The sequence below is a fragment of the Varanus komodoensis genome, unplaced genomic scaffold (assembly GCF_004798865.1).
Source record: "Varanus komodoensis strain SLA01 unplaced genomic scaffold, ASM479886v1 scaffold42, whole genome shotgun sequence".
NCBI lineage: Eukaryota > Metazoa > Chordata > Lepidosauria > Squamata > Varanidae > Varanus > Varanus komodoensis.
This window is the reverse complement of record NW_025335972.1, coordinates 1538901-1560614: the sequence shown is the minus strand read 5'-3', so window position 1 is coordinate 1560614 and position 21714 is coordinate 1538901. Positions and strand designations below refer to the sequence as shown.

General features: G+C 45.0%; 1 protein-coding gene across 1 annotated transcript; it reads right to left on the bottom strand.

Annotated features, from left to right (window-relative positions):
- Positions 1-49: 49 nt before the first annotated feature.
- DNASE1L1 (deoxyribonuclease 1 like 1) lies at positions 50-20646 on the bottom strand. Its single transcript, XM_044443767.1, has 9 exons — positions 20549-20646; positions 15119-15306; positions 13258-13346; positions 11997-12086; positions 9300-9412; positions 8256-8368; positions 5976-6133; positions 5628-5724; positions 50-3053 (listed from the first exon to the last, which is right to left on the bottom strand). The coding sequence occupies exons 2-9, from the start codon at positions 15263-15265 to the stop codon at positions 2919-2921; spliced, it is 942 nt and encodes a 313-aa protein (XP_044299702.1). The 5' UTR covers positions 15266-15306; positions 20549-20646; the 3' UTR covers positions 50-2918.
- Positions 20647-21714: the final 1068 nt, after the last annotated feature.

Sequence of the window (21714 nt, the reverse complement as noted above, 5' to 3'; positions counted from 1 at the left end):
CACCTCTTTGTCAGGTTAGTTGAAAATCTAATTAAACCACACAAGCCAGTTTATTCATTCCTTCTTTTATTGATATTTTTCTGGTTCTCCTGTTGGTTTTCCCTGTTTCTGTCCAAGTGAATGTGCATGGATAGTATTATGGATAGTATTATGGGGTGTGTTTTTATCAAGTCATACAGGATCCTTTCAAGAAATGTTGCATCAAAATGTGCATTTTCTGTGCTCTGCTGATAGTATTTTTAAAAAAATTCTAAAGCATCTCAAGGAAGATTAGTGCCAACAAGGGACAGGAAATACAATTGATCAAACAAAACACACAGACACTTGACTGTGCTACCTCACAAATAACAGGAGGTGAAAGTAAATGGGAGAGAGCACAAAACAATACATTTTGCAGATGTTCCTGTGCCCTTCATTACAAACCAGGAATTATGCCTGTGGATGGTTTAATCAACAGTGCATCATTCTATTGAGGTCTACATGCTCTCCATTCAAATCAATGCTCTTTAAAAGTATTTCACTATGGCACAACAATGTCCAAAGCTTTTATAGGCAGCAGTGAATATAGGAAGATAAAGAACAGGTAAGGCGTACAGAAAAAACAGAAGACCTTCAGAAAAGGCACTTCCTCTGTATTTATCACTGTCTTTTAAAAGCCTTCTCATAAAACATTATGGAAATGCCAATAACATACACAATCCATATTCACCTTTTTCATAGCTAAAGAGAGAACAAAACTTCAGCTGAAGGACAAAACAATATAAAAGCTCCACAGTGCTTATAATGATTTACCCTATTGCTTTTTAAATTGGATATCTGAATTTACCAATTTCAAAGGCATTTCAGATTGCATCAGGTTTGGGCTGCTGCTTATACTGTATGCACTTCCTAATAGTGTAGACACAAGTCTACACTGATTATGCAGTATAAGAGGGTGGAATAACAAACAAATTTGTCATCGAGAAGTTGAGTAGGTTTTTCCTAGGGATGTACAGATTTTAATAAATCTGTTCTGAGTTTTACAGATTGTCAGATATTTTATGTTCCACCATCCTCTCATTGGCAGAAATGTTTAAAAAAAACCCAGAATGACTTGAAAAAGCTGAGGTGCAGTAGGATCTGCAGATGGAATTCAGAGAAATCTGAATTTATTTGTTGTGGATTTCTTCTACATCCCCAGTTCTTCTCTGAGCGAAGACAAACAAGAAGTTTGAATACCACTTCCTGATCTCAGAATATAGTTTTTACTTTTATGCCCTTTATAAAGTTCTCTTTGACCTTGACCTCTTTTCTTCAGAAAGACTGATACACATGATCAGTTCTTTTTAAATTAACCCTACAGATCATGATCAGTAAGTATATTTGTAGAAGATCTAGTTAATCCACTCTGTTCAGGGAGGACAGGAGAAAACACAGAGGTCAATGTAAGTTAAATTTGCTAAATAGTTCTTCCTAACAGCAATAGGGAAGCTGTGAAGATACTTTTTGATTTACACTGAAAAACATCTTAGAGAGTTGTGTTAGGAATGGGGAAGTCCTGATCTAAAGAAGATCTACACCAGCCTTCCCTAACCTGGGAACCTCTATGCTTTGAATGTCATTTCCCATCAGTCTCAGCTGATGAGGAATGCTGGGCGTTGTAGTCCCAAAATATCTGGAGGGCATCAAGTTCCAGGAAGGAAGATTTACAGTCAGAAAAAAAGCATCCCTCCACACTTAGATCCCCAAAGTCAGTTCCCCAAACCTTCCTGGGAGTGAAGCACAGCTTCAAAATGCTGGCAGTGGATGCTGCATGCCCCCTACCTAGAAAACTAACGTGTTGGCTTTTCTCACCAAGAGAGGTTTTGCCACTGGGGTGCCTTCCTTAGAACTCTGCTTCATGCAGAAGCAGAGTGGGATTTCCACACAGCTGAAATACTGCATTAATGTAGCAAGATGAGGGAAGAGATTCTGAATGCCTGTGTGGATTTGACCAGTGAGGAAGCAGCATCCTGCACACACTGGAGAGCAGAATGTACACCCATCCCCACATGCAGGGGAACTCTGGGTTGGTGAGAGAGGAAGACAAGCTGGGTGGGGCTGTTCCTCATCAACTGGATTTCACTGTTGCCTCTGTGGGTGGGTGGCATGGCTGCTTCCCCAGCACTTGCTTCCTCAGGCAGTCCCCTCACTAATCTAAGGACAGAGCCAGTCCTGAGGCTTCACCATGGGCAGGAGCCATGTGGTCAGCCAGTAGGAAGCCCTGAAAGGTCAAAGCAGCAGGACTACCAAGAGGCAGGACCAGAGCAGTCCCCAGTGGCCCACATCCCAATAGGGCCCTGGACTTGCTCCTCAGCTGCCTCTCACTTGGGCCCAGCAACAGAGGAGGAGACAGCCTTGCCTCCTTGCTCAATGACTCTTTCCTGTCCAGCAACTGAGCAAAGGCAATGATGAGAGAAAAGAGGAAGGGAAAGAGCAGCTACAGATGGTGGTGGTGGAGAAGTGAGAAAGCAGATTCACTGAGGGAGGAGCCCACTGAGTGTGTCTTGCTCAAGCACCCTCAAAAACCTGGAGGCAGCACTGAGCAAGACAGAGCAGCGAGCTGGGAGTCAAGAAGGACCAAAGAATACGCAAAAATTATTCTGGCACAAGCCAGAATACAAAAAGACCTTGATGCTTGGGCACAGCTGAACTTTTGATACTCCTTCTTGGCCAGGAGGGTCAACCTGGGTTGGCAGAGTCAGCCCAGGGCCCGATGGTTGTTCACTGTGCAACCTGCAGTCTATTGTTTACCATACAGGGGAGGCGCAGACAGACTCAGCAAGTCCTGAGATCCAACAACTTCTCACAGCATCTTCTAGACCAGTGTTTTTTTCCAGGGAAACATATCCTGCACACCTCGAATACTGTAGAGGCAGCACAGTCAAGTCCAGGGAGCTTCAGAAGCCATGCCCGGAGGTAGACAGTACGGTCGCGGCCAGCAACACGAGGCCAGCTGGATGGATGGGCTGGAGCCCCTGGCAGGCTGAGTACAGCTCCACCTCTACAGGGTAATGGTCACTGACCTCCAAAGCCTGGAACAGTGGAGAGAGAAACAGGATGAGGCGCTTGGTAGCATTTCTGTTCCTTGCTGTTAATATGAGAAAAGTGTGTTTCCAAGCAGCAGATTTTAAAGCTTCCATGCAAGGTTTCTTCTAGGGGTACCGAAGGTGTCCAGGTGCAGCCATGCAAGCCATACCTACTGAAGCCCCCTCTGCTGTGTAGCTATTTCAGGAGTCAGGTACCCCATCCTCTTCTGCAGCTCACCACCCTAGGGGAACCCCTCCTGTGGGAACTTCATGGGCAGCTGATCCTGACCTCCAAAGACGCATTTGATCCCTATGCAGAGAGTCCCTGAGTGGACAGAGGGAGAAGGATGTGAATTGACTGAAAGTACAACACATGGGTGTTCTCTTTCTTTCAAGGATCTGATACAGGAAATAGTAGATCTGCGGCCTTGTGTGGGTGCACCTGCAAGCATGTGTGTGCTGTTTGCCTCTGTCTCCGTATTCTTTGTTTGTATATTAGTAAATAAAGCCATGAAGTTGCCCCAACTGAGGGAATTGGTCAGTGCCCTTGAAGCTAGAGCAGGACATTGCAAGGGCTTGTTTCACAAGGATGTACTCACTTAGGGTTGGCAGTCTTTCTATACCACTCCGATCACCTGATCTCCAATACCTGATCTCTAAGCTGTGATTTTAGCACAATGGCTTGAATTTCAAAAGTTTGTTTCCCCAATCCATGCTGCAGGGTGTAAGGAACCTGTACTTGAGTTCCATAGCACCTGACAGCAACTTGGTGTACATGACATGACAATCCACATGTAACATGGGTTCCTTGACAACTCTGGTTAGGATGACATGACACCCTTGATCGTTTCAGGGTGGCTTGTCAGGATGTCCAAACATGGTGTGCTTTCCTCAGCATGGGTTGTTAACTATGCACAAGCCATCCTGGGAGCATCTGCCTTATTTCTGGGATTGTTCATATAGTTTGTTGTGACATCCACACCCGGCACGGTGACTTGTGCTTGCATTGTCAGAAAGGGTATTGATTCGCCTGATGAATGCCAGGAACTTCTTGCAGTGCTTTCCACCCCTCCTCCTCCAGCTCAGCATTTCAGCTGACTGCTATTATTCCTTTCAGAGCCACATGTGCACAGCTATATATGTTTGTGTGACTGACTGACTTCTAAGTAAGTGCTTGTGCCCCCATGTGGGACTGTGGCAATTTGGGAAAGGAAAATTTCCTTTCAAAATATTGCTGAGGGGGGAGAGAGGAAAGGAAAAAAAGAGTATGTCCCCACCTTTTTAACCATCCCTGAAAGAGGGAGAGGAATTTCAGAGTGAAAATAGGAGGAGGAAGCTTAAATTCACCTCCTGGATTGCCACAGTTCTGAACTGGAGGTGCAAGTGCTTAGACAGTGGTAAGTCAGTCATACATACATGCCTGTGTTAGGTAGAAGAACAGGCTGCAAGGAGCACCTAATGGTGTGTGGTTTTTCCCCAAGTACTGTATTAAAGAAAGGAGACAGAACCCTAACCCTAGGCTGCTGCACCCTAAAAGTAAGGTAAGCCTCATCACAGTGGGACTACAGACAAGTTCTGCTACAAAAACTCCTGGGAGACATTCTGAGAAGCAGGCAGGGGAGACAAACTGTGGCAAGTGCCCGATCATCTGCCAGCAGTAGAGTGGCTTGGCAAGTGATTGACCAGTCACCACAACTTGGTTTTGGCCTGGCTTATTGTGATGTATGAACCAGGTCAAATTCTCTCTCTGGGGGCTAACTTGATCTAGTAAATATTGGCCCATAATTCTTCACTGGCTTCCAGTTTCCACTTGCAATTCAGACTGTTAGCTTTGGGACCAAGATAACTGCAAAAGTACTTCTTCCCATACAATCCTATGTGCTCCTGGAATTCCACATTGGAGACCCTGATATGCATCCCACCACTTTCACAAGCATTAATAGGCCTTTCCTATTATGGTCTCCAGCCAGCAAAATAGCCTCACTAGAAAGGTTTAGTTGGTTCCCTCATAAGCTTCAAGGGTTTAGTTGGTTCCTTCTCTCATTGTTCAGACTTTTTATTTTGCTAAGCATGGGTTGAAATTTCATCATCTTTTAATGCCAAGGTGCATTACTCTGCTCTTGGTTTGATGGCATGAAATTGGTTTTAGTAATCTGGATTTTTGTTGTTGAGGGTGGGGGTTGCTGTGTTTCATGCATGTTGTTATTTTTTCAGTTAGCCACTTTGAATTTATTTTATAAGCAAAACATATTTTTAAATAAAAATAAATTTAGCCCTTGTTTAAATGATGGTATTTTGCACATTGTTAGGCTAAAACTCTGGGCTGTTTCTTCCTCAGCAACCCAGCATTTCAGGTTCACATGTCACAGAATATAACCAAAGAAAGGGATACTGGATTGTTATGTAACTAGGAAACGTAACAGAAGTGGCAATCAGTTAGGAAACAACATGCTCACTTGCTCCTTTACTCCTGGGTGGCCCCGACTAACTATGGGTTAAACAGCTATGATTGGTTGCTATGTGTGAACCAGGTCATAGTAACCATGGGATTTCTACATGCCCCAAAGACCTGTTTGGTACCTCTTCTTCCGAGAGCCCAAATTCCTTGGAGAAGTCAAATGCCTGAGCTGATCCAGGCACAACTGCATCCAAGCAGCGCTGCCCATGTACTACAATCCTGTTTAGAGGTAAAGGAGAATGAAACATGGGTTAAAGTAGAGTAGATTATACAGGATTTCACCCAAGCCACTCCAGGGTTCCTGGATCCCAGCCAGTAATGCAAACAGGTACTTTAGACAATAAACGCAATGGACTGACAGGGCCCCCTCTTTAGAGGGCAAGCCAGCCTTGCAGTACTTGGAGACCCTCCCACCCATGCTATTGAGCAGGGCCCTAGAGATAATACCCAAAGCCCAACCCTGATCCCACCTGTCATAGGCACAGCGGGTGTTCTCTCGAACGGTGGTGTCAGCTTTGTCCCCAATGAGCCAATGAAAGTCAGGCTTCTGGCGCAGGCGGATTTCTTTCCAACGCTTCTTTGCCACGTAGCCACAGTCAGCATTGAAATCACCCAAGAAAATCATATCCTGTAGAGGGGGTGGGTGGCAAAAAACCTATTAGGTCTTCTAGGCTCTTTAAGAATTACATGGGATGCAGAAATCCTACATCAGCCAACTATGTTCTATCAAGTGGTGGGCTGGTGTGGTGGTTAAGAGTGCTCGACTGGACCTCGGGAGGCCTTGGCCTAACCTGCCTTGCAGGGTTGCTGCTATGAGGGCAAAATGCAGAGGAGACCATGTAAGCTGCCTTGGATTCCATGGAGGAAAAAGGGTGGAATGATAAACAAACAAATAATACATATAAAATTGCCGGTGCCTAATCTCAAAGTTGGTGGCTATGCTCTTAAGAGCACCAGCAACAACTTAGTACATATGAGCTGCTGTTTGTATATTCCAAGCACTTCGTTTTTGTTATCTTGCAGTCCATATAACAACTCCACAGTGTGGTTCAGTATTATACCCACCTATTGCAGATGGGGTGGCTGAGGCTGAGAGACAGCAGCTTACCTAAAGCCACTTAGTACCTTGGCTGCAGAGGTGAGAAATGAACTGGAAATAATAATAATAAATTTTATTGAGATCCTTGCCTCAGTCATTCACACCTCCAGACTGGACTTCTGCAATATGCGTCATGCAGGCCCAACTTTGAAATCCCCCGAAACGTAGCACATGACTGAAATACCACTAGTAGAATATTATGAACACATCATACATATCTCAAGTGTTGTTTCGTCTTTGCTGGTCACTTTTTTGGTTTTGATCCCAGTTCAGGGCATTGATTCTTACTCTAGGGAACTTGTTACTTTAAGGACTGGCTTCTCCTATATGCTTCTTCCCATATACTTGAATCAACATTGAAGATCTTACATTGCCTCACACCACCCTCTTTTGTTTTCTTCCAGCAGACTTGAAAAACAGAACATTTTAAATTGTGAAACTATTGTGCAGAACCCTTCACCCACTAGGAAAGTCCACTTGGCCACTATTTGGTAAAAAAAAAAAAGTGGCTTCAGGGGAAGCTTTTTGTGGTGATTGATGGCTGTTTAAGAATCTTTTTTTGCTACTGATAATGGAGCATTTGACTCTGTGTGGGTGCCTGATGATGATGATATTGCACTTAAATCTCACCTTTCTTCCCGTTATGAGGAAACCAAGACAAATTACAATGTTCTCCTCTACATTTATTGTTGTTCATTTTTTAGTAATCAATTCATGTTCTTGTAAAGCAAGGCAGGATATACATTTTTAAAACCAATCAATCAAATAATAATAGTAATGCAGTCTTTCTAAAGTTCGACAAACCAGTAGGTATGGCAGAAATATTAACATATGTATTAATTAATTAGTTAGAATGCCTGGTTCACAGCGTAATTTCTTAGGCAGCAATCCTGTGTTGTACTTACCTAGGAGAACACACCAGTTCCTGAAACTTATTTCCCAGTACAGCTGCCCTGTTAGCGACTCCATTAGAACAGTTCTCAAATGCCTCAAGCAGCCACCCAGCACCCAATCCATCTCCTCTCTGGTATCCTTGCCTGTCTTTCTATGTGCTGAGAAGGAGTCCCGCTCAGCTGGCTAAAGCTGATGAAAGAAGAGGATGGGGAAAAGGTCTGGGATAATTGGTCTTTCATGACTGGCTAGAATACAGCTCCCAGCTTTCTTGATGATACTGGCTGGGCCTGATGAACACTGAAGACACAATCATCTGGCAGGCACCAGGTTGGGGAAAATGGAAAAGAGGGTGGGGGCAAAAGGCAGAGCTTTGCAGCATGCAGGAGCACTAACATCCAGGTGAGGGCCCTCACGTTCCCTGCTTACTCCCATGACTAATTCCCCTCCATGCCCCACCCCATTCCTGAAACTTCCTGGGCCTTTGCTAACACAGCCAATGACCAGGAACATGGGGAGGTGTGGCCCAAAACATCTGGAGGGCACCAAGACGGGAAAGCCACCTTTAAGCAGCATTATACACAGTTAACAACGGTCAACATTGCAGAGTCAGCAATGGCTCAGATATAACCTATTGTGGTCCTGGTGTTTGAAGCAGCAAGACCAACATCTGTTCAGATGCACCATAACACAGCACCCCCCCTACATTTTCTCTTCAATGGCAGCATCCATGCCATGCCTTTCTGCACCCTACCCATACCTCCATGCCCCAGCGTGACTTTACATTCAGGAAAACATCATAGAGAGCATCGATTTCAGCCTCTGCGTGTGTAGGTGCCGTGTGCAGTGGTATCAACATCAGTTCAGGAAGCTCTTGGAGAGTGGAAAAGGAGCAAATAACCACAAAGAATGGAAGAACCAAGCCACACTGGATGCTAAACCCAACCCAACCATGTATGGTTCCAGATCACATCAAATTCTGAAACTAACGTTTTCTCCTGGCTTATTATCACTGAACATAGTTTAAGCAAACCACAGTTCCCTGCCATTTAATGCAATGACAATCTATGGCTTGTTCAAAAAGGAGATGCTTCCAGAGGAGTACACAAGCCTGAAGTTCACTGTGGTTCTTCTATGTATCAAGAAAATATACTTTCTCTTAGGTCTGAACTTGGCCTGAGTGCCTAAAGACACAATCTAATGAATGTTTTGTTGTTCTAAGTGGCGTCACAAAGACAGAGAATAGCATTTAGGGCCCAGACCCTGTGTCTGCCTTGTATTCAGTTTCTCAGGTATGTTACTTTCCCTTTACAATTAGGCAAGCACTCATAGCAGCCATTTCATGATAGTGCCCACTATAGTTTCTCACATTTCCAAATGTGCCCATGGGGATCCAATGTGTATACATGTGTGCCTGTGTGTATAATATTTTTATCCCGCCATTTTCCTTCCAAAGAACACAGCTTACAGAATTCTCAACACAGCTTGTATAACTCTTCCCGCTCTCCATCTTATCCCCACAACAACAACCCTGTGAGGTAGGTTGGGCTGAGAATCTGTGACTGGCCCATAGTACCCAGTCAGCTCCATGGCTGAGCAGGGGCAAGAACCCAGATTGCCTGAGTCCTGATCCTGCATTCTTAACCACTGCATCACACTGGCTCTCACTCCACTGTAACCCTGCTAATCCAAAAGTGCTGGCTCTCCTACAACCCTGCCGAGGAGTAATGGAGGTCATGATTTTCTCCTTTAGAGGCTCAAGCTGTCCCCTCCCACAGCCATCCTGCATCTCCTGGGTACTCACCTTTGTTTGGAACACTGAAGCGGACAATGAAGGGCTCCCGTGCAAAGACATCAGGCCGGTCTGGATGGTTGTCCTCGTATTTATAAGAGTCTATCATCCGAATCCTCTGGTGCCTATGGAAAAGGAAAGGCATGGATAAATGAGGGAGGACCTGCACCTACAACATATGTAGAGGTGTCCAGATTGAGGGTTGGCATTCTTTTATTGATGCGTGATCCATTTTCCATTTGTTTGTACAAGTGGGTCAAGCAAGACGCAGGTGCTGGGGGAACCCACTGCATGTTGAAGCATGAGTCAAATTGTGTTGAGGCTGGGATGCTGTCTAATGTGGTGTGTCGCAATACCAAACTACAGTCTCTCTAGCATGTTTTAAAGAAGCAAAAGGGGGAAGAAGGAACAAGCTGTGAAATGTGTCAGGAGGTGAAGACAAGCAGAAATAGCCTGTCTTCTGGGACGGTGGGAGGGAGAGAGGCGGCAGCTGGTGATTCCTCAGTCAGCAGGGCTGCTGCAGTTTCTCTTTTGCAGTTTATGGGAACTATCTCTGGGGCTGTGCCCCATGCCCAGAATAAGTTTGCCATCATGGAGCACTGTGGATAGCTCCTATAAAGCTGAAAAGGAAGGCTACAATGGATGAGAAGCCTTGCTGAAATAGGAGTCACCTTCACTGTGGTTGTTGTGTTGTCAGTGGAGCCTTCTTTCTCCTGAATGGTTTGGATTTCAGCTCCCAAAGTTGAGGGTCGAAACATCTGGAGGGAATTCTCTAATCTATGTTCAACAGACAGCATATAGGTTTGTAATGTATTATACATCATATGCCTCTGCATAACCAGTTGCTACTGTTTGTAAGAGTTGCTAGATAAAATATCTGGAGGACCACTCCATCTTAGTCCAGCAGGGAAGAGCACAAGCCTTTTTGGATGTTGTTGGCCTCCAAATCTCATCATCCCTAACAATGTGGTCATGTTGGCTGTGGCTAATGGGAGTTGAAATCCAACAATCATCAGTGGCCTAGGTCAAAATAAGAGGCAAGGTAAGGCAAGACTTTACTTAAAGGATCAGTGCACCGTTAACTCACATTGTAACAGAAGAAAATAGTCTTCCTCACTTTCAAATGTGTCAGACAACCTTCCCCATCATGCCCAGCCAGTATGGCTATGGGCACTGTGGGCTGAAAAAATAGGAGCTGTAATCCAATGTATCTTGAAGGCATTTAGAAAGGTAAGGCTGTTTTACTAGTGCCACCCACCAGAGCCAGGTGCAAAAGACATGCATTTGGAATTAAAGAACCAGGTGCCCGGAGTGCTCTCCAAGCCTACAAATTTGTTTTCAGTACCTGACTGAATTGAGCTCACAATCCTGTCACTCAAAAGTCCATTCCTAGCATCCCCAAGCTTTCTTCATTTCAGCAGCCCTCGAGAAAAGTCATTTTGATAGCAATCAGAAACCTTCGACAATCTATTGCAAATCACCCAGAGATCCTGGCAGATCCAGTTCTACCTTCTGGCCACCCATCCTGTTGTGGCTACAAATACAGGCTGTGAGAAATCTCCCATATTTCAGCCACAAACCCACAACTTCAAGCAATGGTATTGAATTAAGTTGTTGGTCATGCATCAAGTGGGAGAAGCAGGAACCAAAATTACAACAAAGGACTGTCTATTAAATAAAATGAAACAAAATGTAATAGGAGGAGGGGGTTTAAAATCCTTTAAAAGTGTAACATATCGTATGGACCACCCAGCCTTTAAGATTCAATTCTTCTTATGCCTGGTCACACATACGGAGGAGGGAGGTAGTAACACTAACCACTTACAATATTTTCAAAGATACTGTATCTGAGATAATGTACTGAAATGCTTTGAACAGTATAGCATTCTACATAAATACTGAGGAAAGGGAAATAAGGACTGAGAAGAGAAATGAGACTATTTCACCAGCCATGCTGAAAAGCTATTTTATTTCTCTTCTTCCCCTTTCATTCCCTTTACCTTTGTTATAATCACTCTTTCCTTTCCGTCAGATGAGAAAAATATTCCAGGCATGCAGTTCTTTTTAAAACTTTATTGCAATGAAGGGAACAGAAAGGAATGGTTTCCTTTCCATTTTCCTATTCCCCTGAGCACATGTTCACACACCCCTTTTAAAGCGGCTTGTTCCCTCCTCCTTTTCCCTAATTGGCTAATAGGGTACTGAGAGGTTACACTCTTTCCGCCCACCTACTCCACGCTGCCCCAACACTGGCCCTTCTTCCCAATCCAGCCCTGCCCCTGGTGGGCTACAAGAGGCTCATTTTGTTCTGCCCAGCTTGTCAATAAACAATCAGCAAGTATTTGGCCCTCCTGCCTATGTGCCTGTTTCCCCATACCTTGTGCTAACTGATTTTGGCCCCTCCCCTCCTTTGGGCTAAGTAATTTTCTTTGTTACCTTTTCAAATCTCTTTACTCCCATGTTTCAAATCATCCTTTCACACCTATCACCTTGTGTGTTGTTTCTTTTTAGATTGTAAATCTGCAGGCAAGGACCGTCTTGTTTAAGTGACTATGTGCCTGCTGCTTCAGGAGATTTTTTTCACCAAGAAGCAGGAGAATGTATTTTAAATATACAAGTAATGCATCAATGCCAGTAGTACTAATAAATAAATCACTTTAATAACAAGGGAGAGGCGCTTATATTATCCATTTAATTATCCATACTTACCTGTATACGAACACATAGCGTTCCTGGTAGTTGCCCCGGCCAAGCAGAGGGCTGGTGTGGTAGCTATAGGTGCCAGAGCCACCATCAAACCTAACAGGAGAAGGGAGCTGGATTTAAGGAGAGCATATTTGCAAAACAAGTCATATGTCAGTATAGAAAGGCATCAATTGGCACAGAAGACTGTAAGGTGGCCTTCCCCAGCCAAGAATCCTCCAGATGTTTGGGCTACAACTGCCAGCATCCCTGATGAGAAACTCACACTTATCACCATGTCTAGAATGCCCTTCTCTTGGGAGTCAGTCAGGTGACTCTGGAGAGCCAATCCTGTGTGCTGCCTGAGCTATAAAATGCCTGTTTCCAGTTCTCCCTCAGTATGGGCAGTTTGTCTTTGTGCGAGGGCATTCATTGGTGCTTCTTGCCTCTCTTAGGTCCACCAGAAATATTTGATGGCCTTTGAACACCTACCTCCTCCAGGAGGTGCTTAGACCTCATGGCTATGGAAAGCAACTCCCCTGCCCCCCAGGCTCCTTTATGTCTCATTTACACTGCAATTAACAAGTGTTCCCATCCTATTTCACCACCACCCACAGACATAACTCTGACCTAGCAGCATCATGAGACAAAGTCAAACCACAGGTTTTTGGAGCATTATGGGCAGCAAAGAAGCAACCCACATGGTTGAATCCAATCTGACTGTACTCAGAGCAGACCCACGGGGGTTATATGCCATATTCATCTAACTTAAATGCCATGCAATTCTGTGGATCTACTCTACTCAGATACAACCCCCAGAAATTTGCTGAACTAATTCCTGAGCAGGAAAAAACTCAGATGAATTGTGAGCAAAGTAATTGGGGACAGGGGGTATGTATTTGTGCACCACCTTTCCACCAAGAAAGAAAAAGGGCACTCAGGGTAGCTTATAATCATAACTAAAACTTGATTAAAACAGTAATAAAACAAATGCATGAAAAGACAAAATCACGACAATAACAAAACAAAACACTTGTCCTTCTGGTTTTTCCACTGTGTACATGAAATTATCTGGGCTAGCCCTACTTTCCTTATCCACACTGTTCAACTTCTCTCTTGTTCACCTCTTTCCCATTTCATATTCTTTCCAGAGAACAGTAAAGCTTTCATAGAGCCACTTTTGATTATGAGAAAGGCATATAAAAACATTAAAAAAAAACAAGTCAGTCATCCTTTAGTCCACATTTCCATCAACTAGTTATTATTGTGTTTGTCCTGTCAGACTCACCGATTCAAAGCGTCCACCAAGGCAGGAATTGCCTTTTCTTTTACATCCATCACCTCTTGCAGGACAGAGATATCATAACGAGCCAGGATCTGTGGGGCATGCCAGAAGGGGATGGGGCAGAAAGGAGCACATGAGTCCATTATAAATTTGGGCTAATTTCTTTTTCTCTTTAGATTTACCTCAGCACCCCTTTTGCCTACCTGCCCTGACTAAGCTGCTAGTGATAGATGATGGCTCAGGTCACAGATAAGAAGTTAGCATGGGTGAATTTCTTTGTGGGACTTCTTGGCATGGTGATGGCTGCATACTGAATATTCAGGATGCATCTGTAGCTTCTTATTGTGTGCAAACCGAGCAAGTGTGGTTTGTTAGAGGAGTTCTGGGTGACTTATCAACCACCTCAACAGCAACCCACCCTCATGCAACAGCACCTGCATCATATGCTTGCCATGGCTTAAATGTTCAAAATTGCAGCCACCTCCACAAGAAGCCCCAAGGAGAAATTTGTGTATGCCAACTTCTTGGTATATGCAAACCTGGTCAACGGAAGCATATCCCAAATGGTCTTTAAAATGCAGGTTGTGCTAAGTAGCTGAAAAGCGAGAAGATGGGGACAGGATTTCAAGTACGGAAGGAGTTGAACCACCACTCCCCTACAATTGCTTTTCTCTTTCTGAAAATAAGAGATCAATAACTGGTGGTGTTTGCATGTGAAACTGGGGAAGCAGATTTTGTGAACAGTGAAAGACTTCAGCACTCCTTCCTTCTACCTAGGCAGCTCCTCCCTCCCTCCCTAGGCAACTGTTCAAGGTGGCTCATGTTCTAAGGCACAGGTCTGCCTCTGTAACATTTTGCTGTGCTTAACAAAGAACCTGTTCTAGAATGTATCTTTAGGTCTAGTCTGCAGCAACAGCAAAACATATGCCAGGACTCTTCCTCAGCAATATTCTTCATACTTCAGGTGGGGGTCTGAAATGTACTACAGATGAACCTTTGTACTGTTACCACAAAACGTAACATCTCCCTGCAGAGAGGAAACTAGATGTTATGGGTATAGTTCTCACAAGCAGTAAACTTGTACCTGGACTGTACTACTTTAGACCGAACACTCCTCCGGGGAGAGAGGGAGAGGGAGAGGGAGAGGGAGAGGGAGAGAGAGAGAGAGAGAGAGAGAGAGAGCGCGAGCTGACATTTTCTATGTGCTGGAATTGTTTTTCTATGAAGGTGCACTGCATCTTGTAAACCCTCATCTACCATCAGAAAGTGGTATAATCCAGACATGGATTGACCACCTCACTGAGAACATGAAGGGACAACAGATCTTATCCCAGCCTTCTCCATGTTATGCAGTTTTCATATGATTAAGGATTTTTTTCCACAGGGGCAGTATTTTGATAAAGAACCCCTGTCTCCACAGTCTAAAAAGGCACCATTTAGGCCAACTCTGAGGTACATCTGTATTCTGGATAGAGCTGGATATGTATTGAACATATAAAAATGAATTTTTGAAAGCTGTTTAAATTATTTGCAAATGTAACAAGTTTTCTTGCATTTGCTTATTTTGCATTGCTTATTTGTTTCTCCCCAAATATTTACCCATGTATTTTCATGCTTACTGCTGCACTCATACAGACTAGAAACTTGCTTTTAAAACACAGTATTCCTCTGAATACTGGATTCTGCACCCAATACTTGCTACAGAATACACGAAGTCCTGGTCCTATGAAAACGTTGTAATGACATTCAGAGAAAGAGAGAGAGGCTGAACTGGATCCTGCAGCTGAGAGCTACTTCTTCTAACCAGTTCCCTCCCTTCCATGGTTGCTGCTACATCTGCCCAGGTTGCATCTTGATGCCCCACCTTGACAAGCGTGTCTACGACGCTGGCTTTCTCTGTCTTTCCTTCGGCAAAGCGCTGCATGTTGAAGGCACAAATCTTCAAGGGGGCTCCAGCTGGGCATAACAGAAAGAGGAGCAAGGTGGGCCGCCAGAAGCACAAGGGTCCCATCTTGACGAATTCAGCCTGGCTCCTTCTTCTATAGATAGATTCTGTGTGAAACCATGGATGAGACAAAGATGGAAAAGCAGAGTGACCTGGAAATTGGTGGTGAGACCTGTGCACTCCATAGACATGCCGGTCAGAGGGCCGTGGGATCAGTATTGTGTCCACAAAAAAGCCACACGTAAACAACAGTTGCCCATATTCAGGTTTTCTCTTTTATTTGGCTGCAGATCTGACTATGCTAAAGATAAAAGTACTAATAAATAAAGGAGAACACAAATGAAAGAGCCAAAGGCTGCAGCAAAAAGCATGACACCTAAGGCTTCCTGGGTCAGCAGAACACTAGACAAAGCATGGTTCAAGCCTGGTCATTGACATCAGCAGCTGGTCATTGACATTCAGACAACAGGATAATCAACATTCAAGGGTTACGTGTGGGATACCGCTGAAGTGTATGTTGTTTTTGAAACATGGTTTATTTTGTTGTCTGAACCAAGCTGCACTAACAAGCTATGACTTGTTAACCACAAACAATTCATGGTTTGTTGTTAGATTGCAAGCTAAGGTTGTTCACCATGGTTTGTCATCACGACTGGGTTTAGAAACACAATAACCCGTGTTTCAAACCGCAGTTAAACAACAACAAACACACAACCCTCAAGAGTGAGTTATTGTGTAATCTGAACCCAATCAGTAGCAAGTTTCCTCTCAGAAAGAACAGCAACTTCCAGGGCTGGCCCTACTGCTGGGCAGAGTAAGGCAGCTGCTCAGACCACAGATTCAGGGAACAGGAGGAAAGTGCCTATCATTTCCTTTCAGCCCCCTAAGCCAGCCTGCTGCCCTCAGGCTTCTTTCACCAGTGCTGAAGTGAGATGGCACCAGTCTGCATGTTATGGCTGGGTCTTCTTTATTGCTGTGTTGTCACATCACCAAATTCTGGCAGCACACTGTTGCTTATTTTCCTGAAAGCAGGGGAAATAATACTAGTGGCCCAGTGCTGCTTGGTTCTACAGCAGCCAGACAAGCCTGCCATGGTCCACTATCAGGGTAGGGTTGCCACCAGAAGGTACTTGGTCTTGGAACCTCTCAGTACTGGTCCTTCTTGCTGGACTGAAGGGATCAACTGTCCCTAGGCTGATTGTGACTGTGAAACTGTTGGTACATTTTTATTTTCTGTTGCAATCCTGAGGTCTAGAAACTTGGGGTTTGGGTCTGGGAAACCTGGAGGGACAACACTGCTGTGTAAGCTTCCCATTAAATGGAGGCTGAAATCTTTTGCATCCTTGTTGTTGTTGTTAGTCGCGAAGTCATGTCCAACCCATCGCGACCCCATGGACAACATTCCTCCAGGCCTTCCTGTCCTCCACCATCCCCCAGAGTCCACTTAAGTTCATACCAACTGCTTCAGTGACTCTATCCAGCCACCTCATCCTCTGCCATCCCCTTCTTTTGCCATCTATTGTTTGCAGCATTAGGCTCTTCTCCAGGGAGTCCTTCCTTCTCATTAGGTGGCCAAAGTATTTGAGTTTCATCTTCAGTATCTGGCCTTCTAAAGAGCAGCCAGGGTTGATCTCCTCTAGGACTGACTGGTTTGATCGCCTTGCGGTCCAGGGGACTCGCAGGAGTCTCCTCCAGCACCACAATTCAAAAGCCTCAATTCTTCGGCGCTCAGCCTTCCTTATGATCCAGCTTTCACAGCCATACATTGCAACTGGGAAAACCATAGCCTTGACTATACGCACTTTTGTTGGCTGGGTGATGTCTCTGCTTTTTAGTATGCTGTCTAGATTTGCCATAGCTTTCCTCCCCAGGAGCAAGCATCTTTTAACTTCTTGGCTGCAGTACCCATCTGCGGTGATCTTAGAGCCCAGGAAAATAAAATCTGTCACTACCTCCATTTCTTCCCCATCTATTTGCCAGGAAGTGAGAGGACCGGATGCCATGATCTTAAGTTTTCTTAATGTTGAGTTTCAAGCCAACTTTTGCACTCTCCTCCTTCACCCGCATCAAGAGGCTCTTTAGTTCCTCTTCATTTTCTGCCATGAGAGTGGTATTATCTGCATATCTGAGGTTGTTGATATTTCTCCCAGCAATCTTAATTCCAACTGGTGATTCATCTAGGCCCGCCTTTCTCATGATGTGCTCTGCATATAAGTTAAATAGGCAGGGAGACAGTATACAGCCTTGCTGAACTCCTTTCTCAATTTTGAACCAATCAGTGGTTCCGTGTCCAGTTCTAACTGTTGCTTCTTGACCCACATATAGGTTTCTCAAGAGACAAATAAGATGGTCAGGTACTCCCATCTCTTTAACAACTTGCCACAATTTGTTGTGATTCACACAATCAAAGGCTTTAGCGTAATCAATGAAGCAGGAGTAGATGTTTTTCTGGAACTCCCTAGCTTTCTCCATGATCCAGTGTATGTTGGCAATTTGATCTCTAGTTCCTCTGCCTCTTCGAAATCCTGCCTGTACTTCTGGTAGTTCTCGGTCCACATACTGCTGGAGCCTAGCTTGTAGGATTTTGAGCATAAATTTGCTAGCATGTGAAATGAGTGCAATGGTGCGGTAGTTTGAACATTCTTTGGCATTGCCCTTCTTTGGGATTGGAATGTAAACTGACCTTTTCCAATCCTGTGGCCACTGTTGAGTTTTCCAAATTTGCTGGCCTTTTGAGTGTAGCACTTTTACTGCATCATCTTTTAAGATTTTGAATAGCTCAGCTGGAATACTGTCACCTCCACTAGCTCAGACTTCCTAAGGCCCATTTGACTTCACATTTCAGGATGTCTGCCTCAAGGTCAGTGACCACCCCATCGTGGTTATCAGGGATGTATCTTGTATATCTCGTATAGTTCTTCTGTGTAATCTTGCCACCTCTTCTTAATCTCTTCTGCCTCTGTTAGGTCCCTGCCATTTTGGTCCTTTATCATGCCCATCTTTGTATGAAACATTCCCTTCATATCTCCAGTTTTCTTGAAGAGATCTCTGGTCCTCCCTATTCTATTGTTTTCTTCTATTTCTTTGCACTGTTCATTTAAGAAGGCATTCTTATCTCTTCTAGCTATTCTCTGGAATTCTGCATTCAATTGGGTGTATCTTTCTCTTTCTCCCTTTCGCTTCCCTTCATTCTCCCTTTCGCTTCCCTTCTTTCCTCAGCTATTTGTAAAGCTTCCTCAGACAGCCATTTTACTTTCTTGCATTTCTTTTACTTTGGAATGGCTTTAGTTGCTACCTCTTGTACAATGTTGTGAACCTCCGTCCATAGTTCTTCAGGCACTCTGTCTATCAGATCTAATTCCTTAAATCTATTTGTCACCTCTACTGTATATTCATCAGGGATATGGATTAGGTCATACCTGAGTGGCCTAGTGCTTTTCCCTACTTTCTTCAATTCAAGCCTAAATTTTGCAACAAGAAGTTCATGATCTGAGCCACAGTCAGCTCCTGGTCTAGTTTTTACTGACTGTATAGAGCTTCTCCATCTTTGGCTGCAGAGCACATAGTCAGTCTGATTTCTGTGTTGACTGTCTGGTAGATTGTCTCTTGGGTTGTTGGAAAAGAGTGTTTGCTATGACCATCGTATTCTCTTGACAAAATTGTACCAGTCTGTGCCCTGCTTCATTTTGTACTCCAAGGCCAAACTTGCCTGTTATTTCTGTAATCTTTTGGCTTCTTACTTTAGCATCCAATCCCCCATGATGATAAGGACATCATTTTTTGGTGTTAATTCTAGAAGGTGTTGTCTGGTCAACTTCAGCCTCTTCAGCACCAGTGGTTGCAGCATAGACTTGGACTATTGTGATGTTGAATGGTTTTTCTTGGATTCAAACTGAGATCATTCTGTCATTTTGGAGATTGTATCCCAGTACTGCTTTTCCTACTCTTTTATTGACTATGAAGGCTACTCCATTTCCTCTGAAGGATTCTTGCCCGCAGTAGTATACCTGATGGTCATCTGAATTAAATTCACCCATTCCTGTCCATTTTAGTTCACTGATTCCTAAGAGGTCGATGTTCAGTCTTGTCATCTCTTGTTTGACCACATCCAGCTTGCCTTGATTCATGGATCTTACATTCCAGGTTCCTATGGAGTATAGATCTTTGCAGCATCAGACTTTCCTTTCACCACCAGATATATGTGCAACTGAGTGTCCTTTCGGCTTTGACCCAGTCGCTTCATTCTTTCTGGCGCTACTAGTACTAACCCTCCGCTCTTCCCCAGTAGCATATTGGTCACCTTCTGACCTGAGGGGCTCATCTTCCGGCGTCATATCTTTTTGCCTTTTGGTACTGTCCATGGGGTTTTCATGGCAAGGGTACTGGAGTGGGTTGCCATTTCCTTCTCCAGTGGATCACGTTTTGTCAGAGCTCTCTGCTATGACCTGCCCGTCTTGGGAGGCCCTGCATGGCATAGCTCATAGCTTCATTGAGCTACACAAGCCCCTTCACCACAACAAGGCAGTGATCCATGAAGGATCACTTACCCAGAATCTGCATCCTTACCCAGAAATAAGACCAGCTGAACTCAATGGGAAGCATAAGCTCCTGCTGTAGGCAGAGCAAAACTGAAGTATCTTTCTACAGAAACTGCATTTCACGATTGCGCCAGAAACCCTCCCTCTTATGATTATTGTATTATACAGTATTGGCAACACAGTCCCCAACCTGTTTTATTTCAGTTTCAATTCACAGCCATTAAGAAAACGTTCGGAAGCTGCTGTGTCGAAAGTAAGACCAGACGGCCACCTGTTTTGACAGCTCCGCCCTTTTGCTCAGCACTTCATGGAGCCTAAGGATACTTGCCAACGTCTATTGATAGACCAGCCTTCCAGCCTCGTTGAAATCTCTGTAACAGCTCGTGACTAAACATATCTACCTAGAAGTAATCCTGGTCGATTTCAGGAAGACTTATGCCCCGATCCCTTAAGAGTGTGGAGTTCGAGAATAAGGCTGACGGTCGCTTTGCAGGCAGCAAATATTTTCCAGGAAGCACGAAGCATAAAGTGCTTAGGACGATTATTCAACCCACTAGCTGGGTGGGTGAAATGGGCCTGATCCTGCGGGACTCCATGGGGGTCCAGCTTCCCTCGCAGCAGGAACACTCGGAGGTCGATACCTAAACTCAGGGTGGATTCCCGCGAGTGAGGATCGCTTGCCACACAGGTGGGAAGGAAACGGACGCTGTGGCGGCTGCTCTGGCTGTCCCTTTCCCTTCCCGACAACCTTCGGCCGTTCTTGTCCAAGCCCCCCACCCCGTCCCCCGCTCGCCTCTCTCCCAGCACTCACTCGCATCGCGATCGGAAAAAGACGAGGCGCATTTCTTGCTGTTCCTCCCTCGCCGCAGCGGCAGCAGGCAGGGCGGGCTCGCTCGCAGAATCCAAGCCCATATCCAGGCAAGGGAGGGGAGCTGCCGCCGGCCCGCCCCTGCCGCCCGCAGCCCGGCAAGGGCGGCAGGCAGGCAGGCAGGACGCGGCGGGGCTCAGCCTTGGCCAGCGAGGCCGCGGGAAAGAGAAGCCCCTGCTGGGGGTTTACGCGAGCATGTGCAGAGAGCACCCGGGGCATGACTGAAGAAGCACTGCCAGCTTGCCAGTCTGCTGCCTACCACCTCCACCAGGCCCCGGTGTCAGCCCGAGCACAGCCCGAGTCCTACTAAGCCAGCACGTCTGGCCATGTTCAGTTGGAAGGAAACTGAGCGCTGAAACCCGGTGTCAAAGTAGCTCTTCCCGCCTTACAAAATATCATCTTCCTACATAGCAACGTGCAAGAAAGCTGCATGTAGGATTGGTATATCCAGGGCCTGCTGTACCATTAGGTAGTGAAAGTTGAGGCAGAACAGTTTGGCTGTCCTGAAAGGGCACCAACCTGGCATTTAATTTATTACTGTAGTATTTTTACCTCCAGGAATGGGGAGGCAGGATTTTCTGCCTCTTGTGCAAAAATCAGTTAGTTGGTCTGGGTTCCTTAGGGGGCAATGTGAGGACAAGGAGCATCATTCAGTCTCCCACTTCCAACAGCAAAATGTCACCCAGATCACATACAAAACCCCAGCATCCATTATATCAAAAATTGTGAACAGCAAACTTAAATGTTGTAGATGCAATACAGCACAGACATGGTTGAACCCAATAGGTTTAATGTGCTTAATACTGTCCCGGACAGTGAATGTTTATGTTTACTCTTATGCCTGTTCACACCTCACTGTGGAGTCCTATACATCCTTACTCAGGACTCCTATAAAGTTCAATAGGACTTACTCCCAGGTGTGTATGGTAGAGGTGTGGAACCTGAGGTCTGCCAGATGCTATTGGACTCCAACTTTCATTTTCCTGTCTATTGGCCGTTCTCCCTGGGGCTGTTGGAACAGCAGCCCAGCAACATCAGGAAAACCACCGGTTCTCCTGCCAGTAGTAGAGAGGATGCAGCCTCAAAGAACTAATGAATATGCATATATT

What these genes read in the sequence shown, in the direction of transcription:
- DNASE1L1 (XM_044443767.1), bottom strand. Translation starts at nt 15,265, where the DNA reads ATGGGACCCTTGTGCTTCTGGCGGCCCACCTTGCTCCTCTTTCTGTTA. An exon ending in CGCTATGTGTTCGTATACAG is followed by an intron (nt 9,413 to 11,996) that starts GTAAGTATGGAT and finishes CCTTTTCCATAG; the next exon opens with GCACCAGAGGATTCGGATGA. An exon ending in ACCCGCTGTGCCTATGACAG is followed by an intron (nt 5,725 to 5,975) that starts GTGGGATCAGGG and finishes ACCTCTAAACAG; the next exon opens with GATTGTAGTACATGGGCAGC.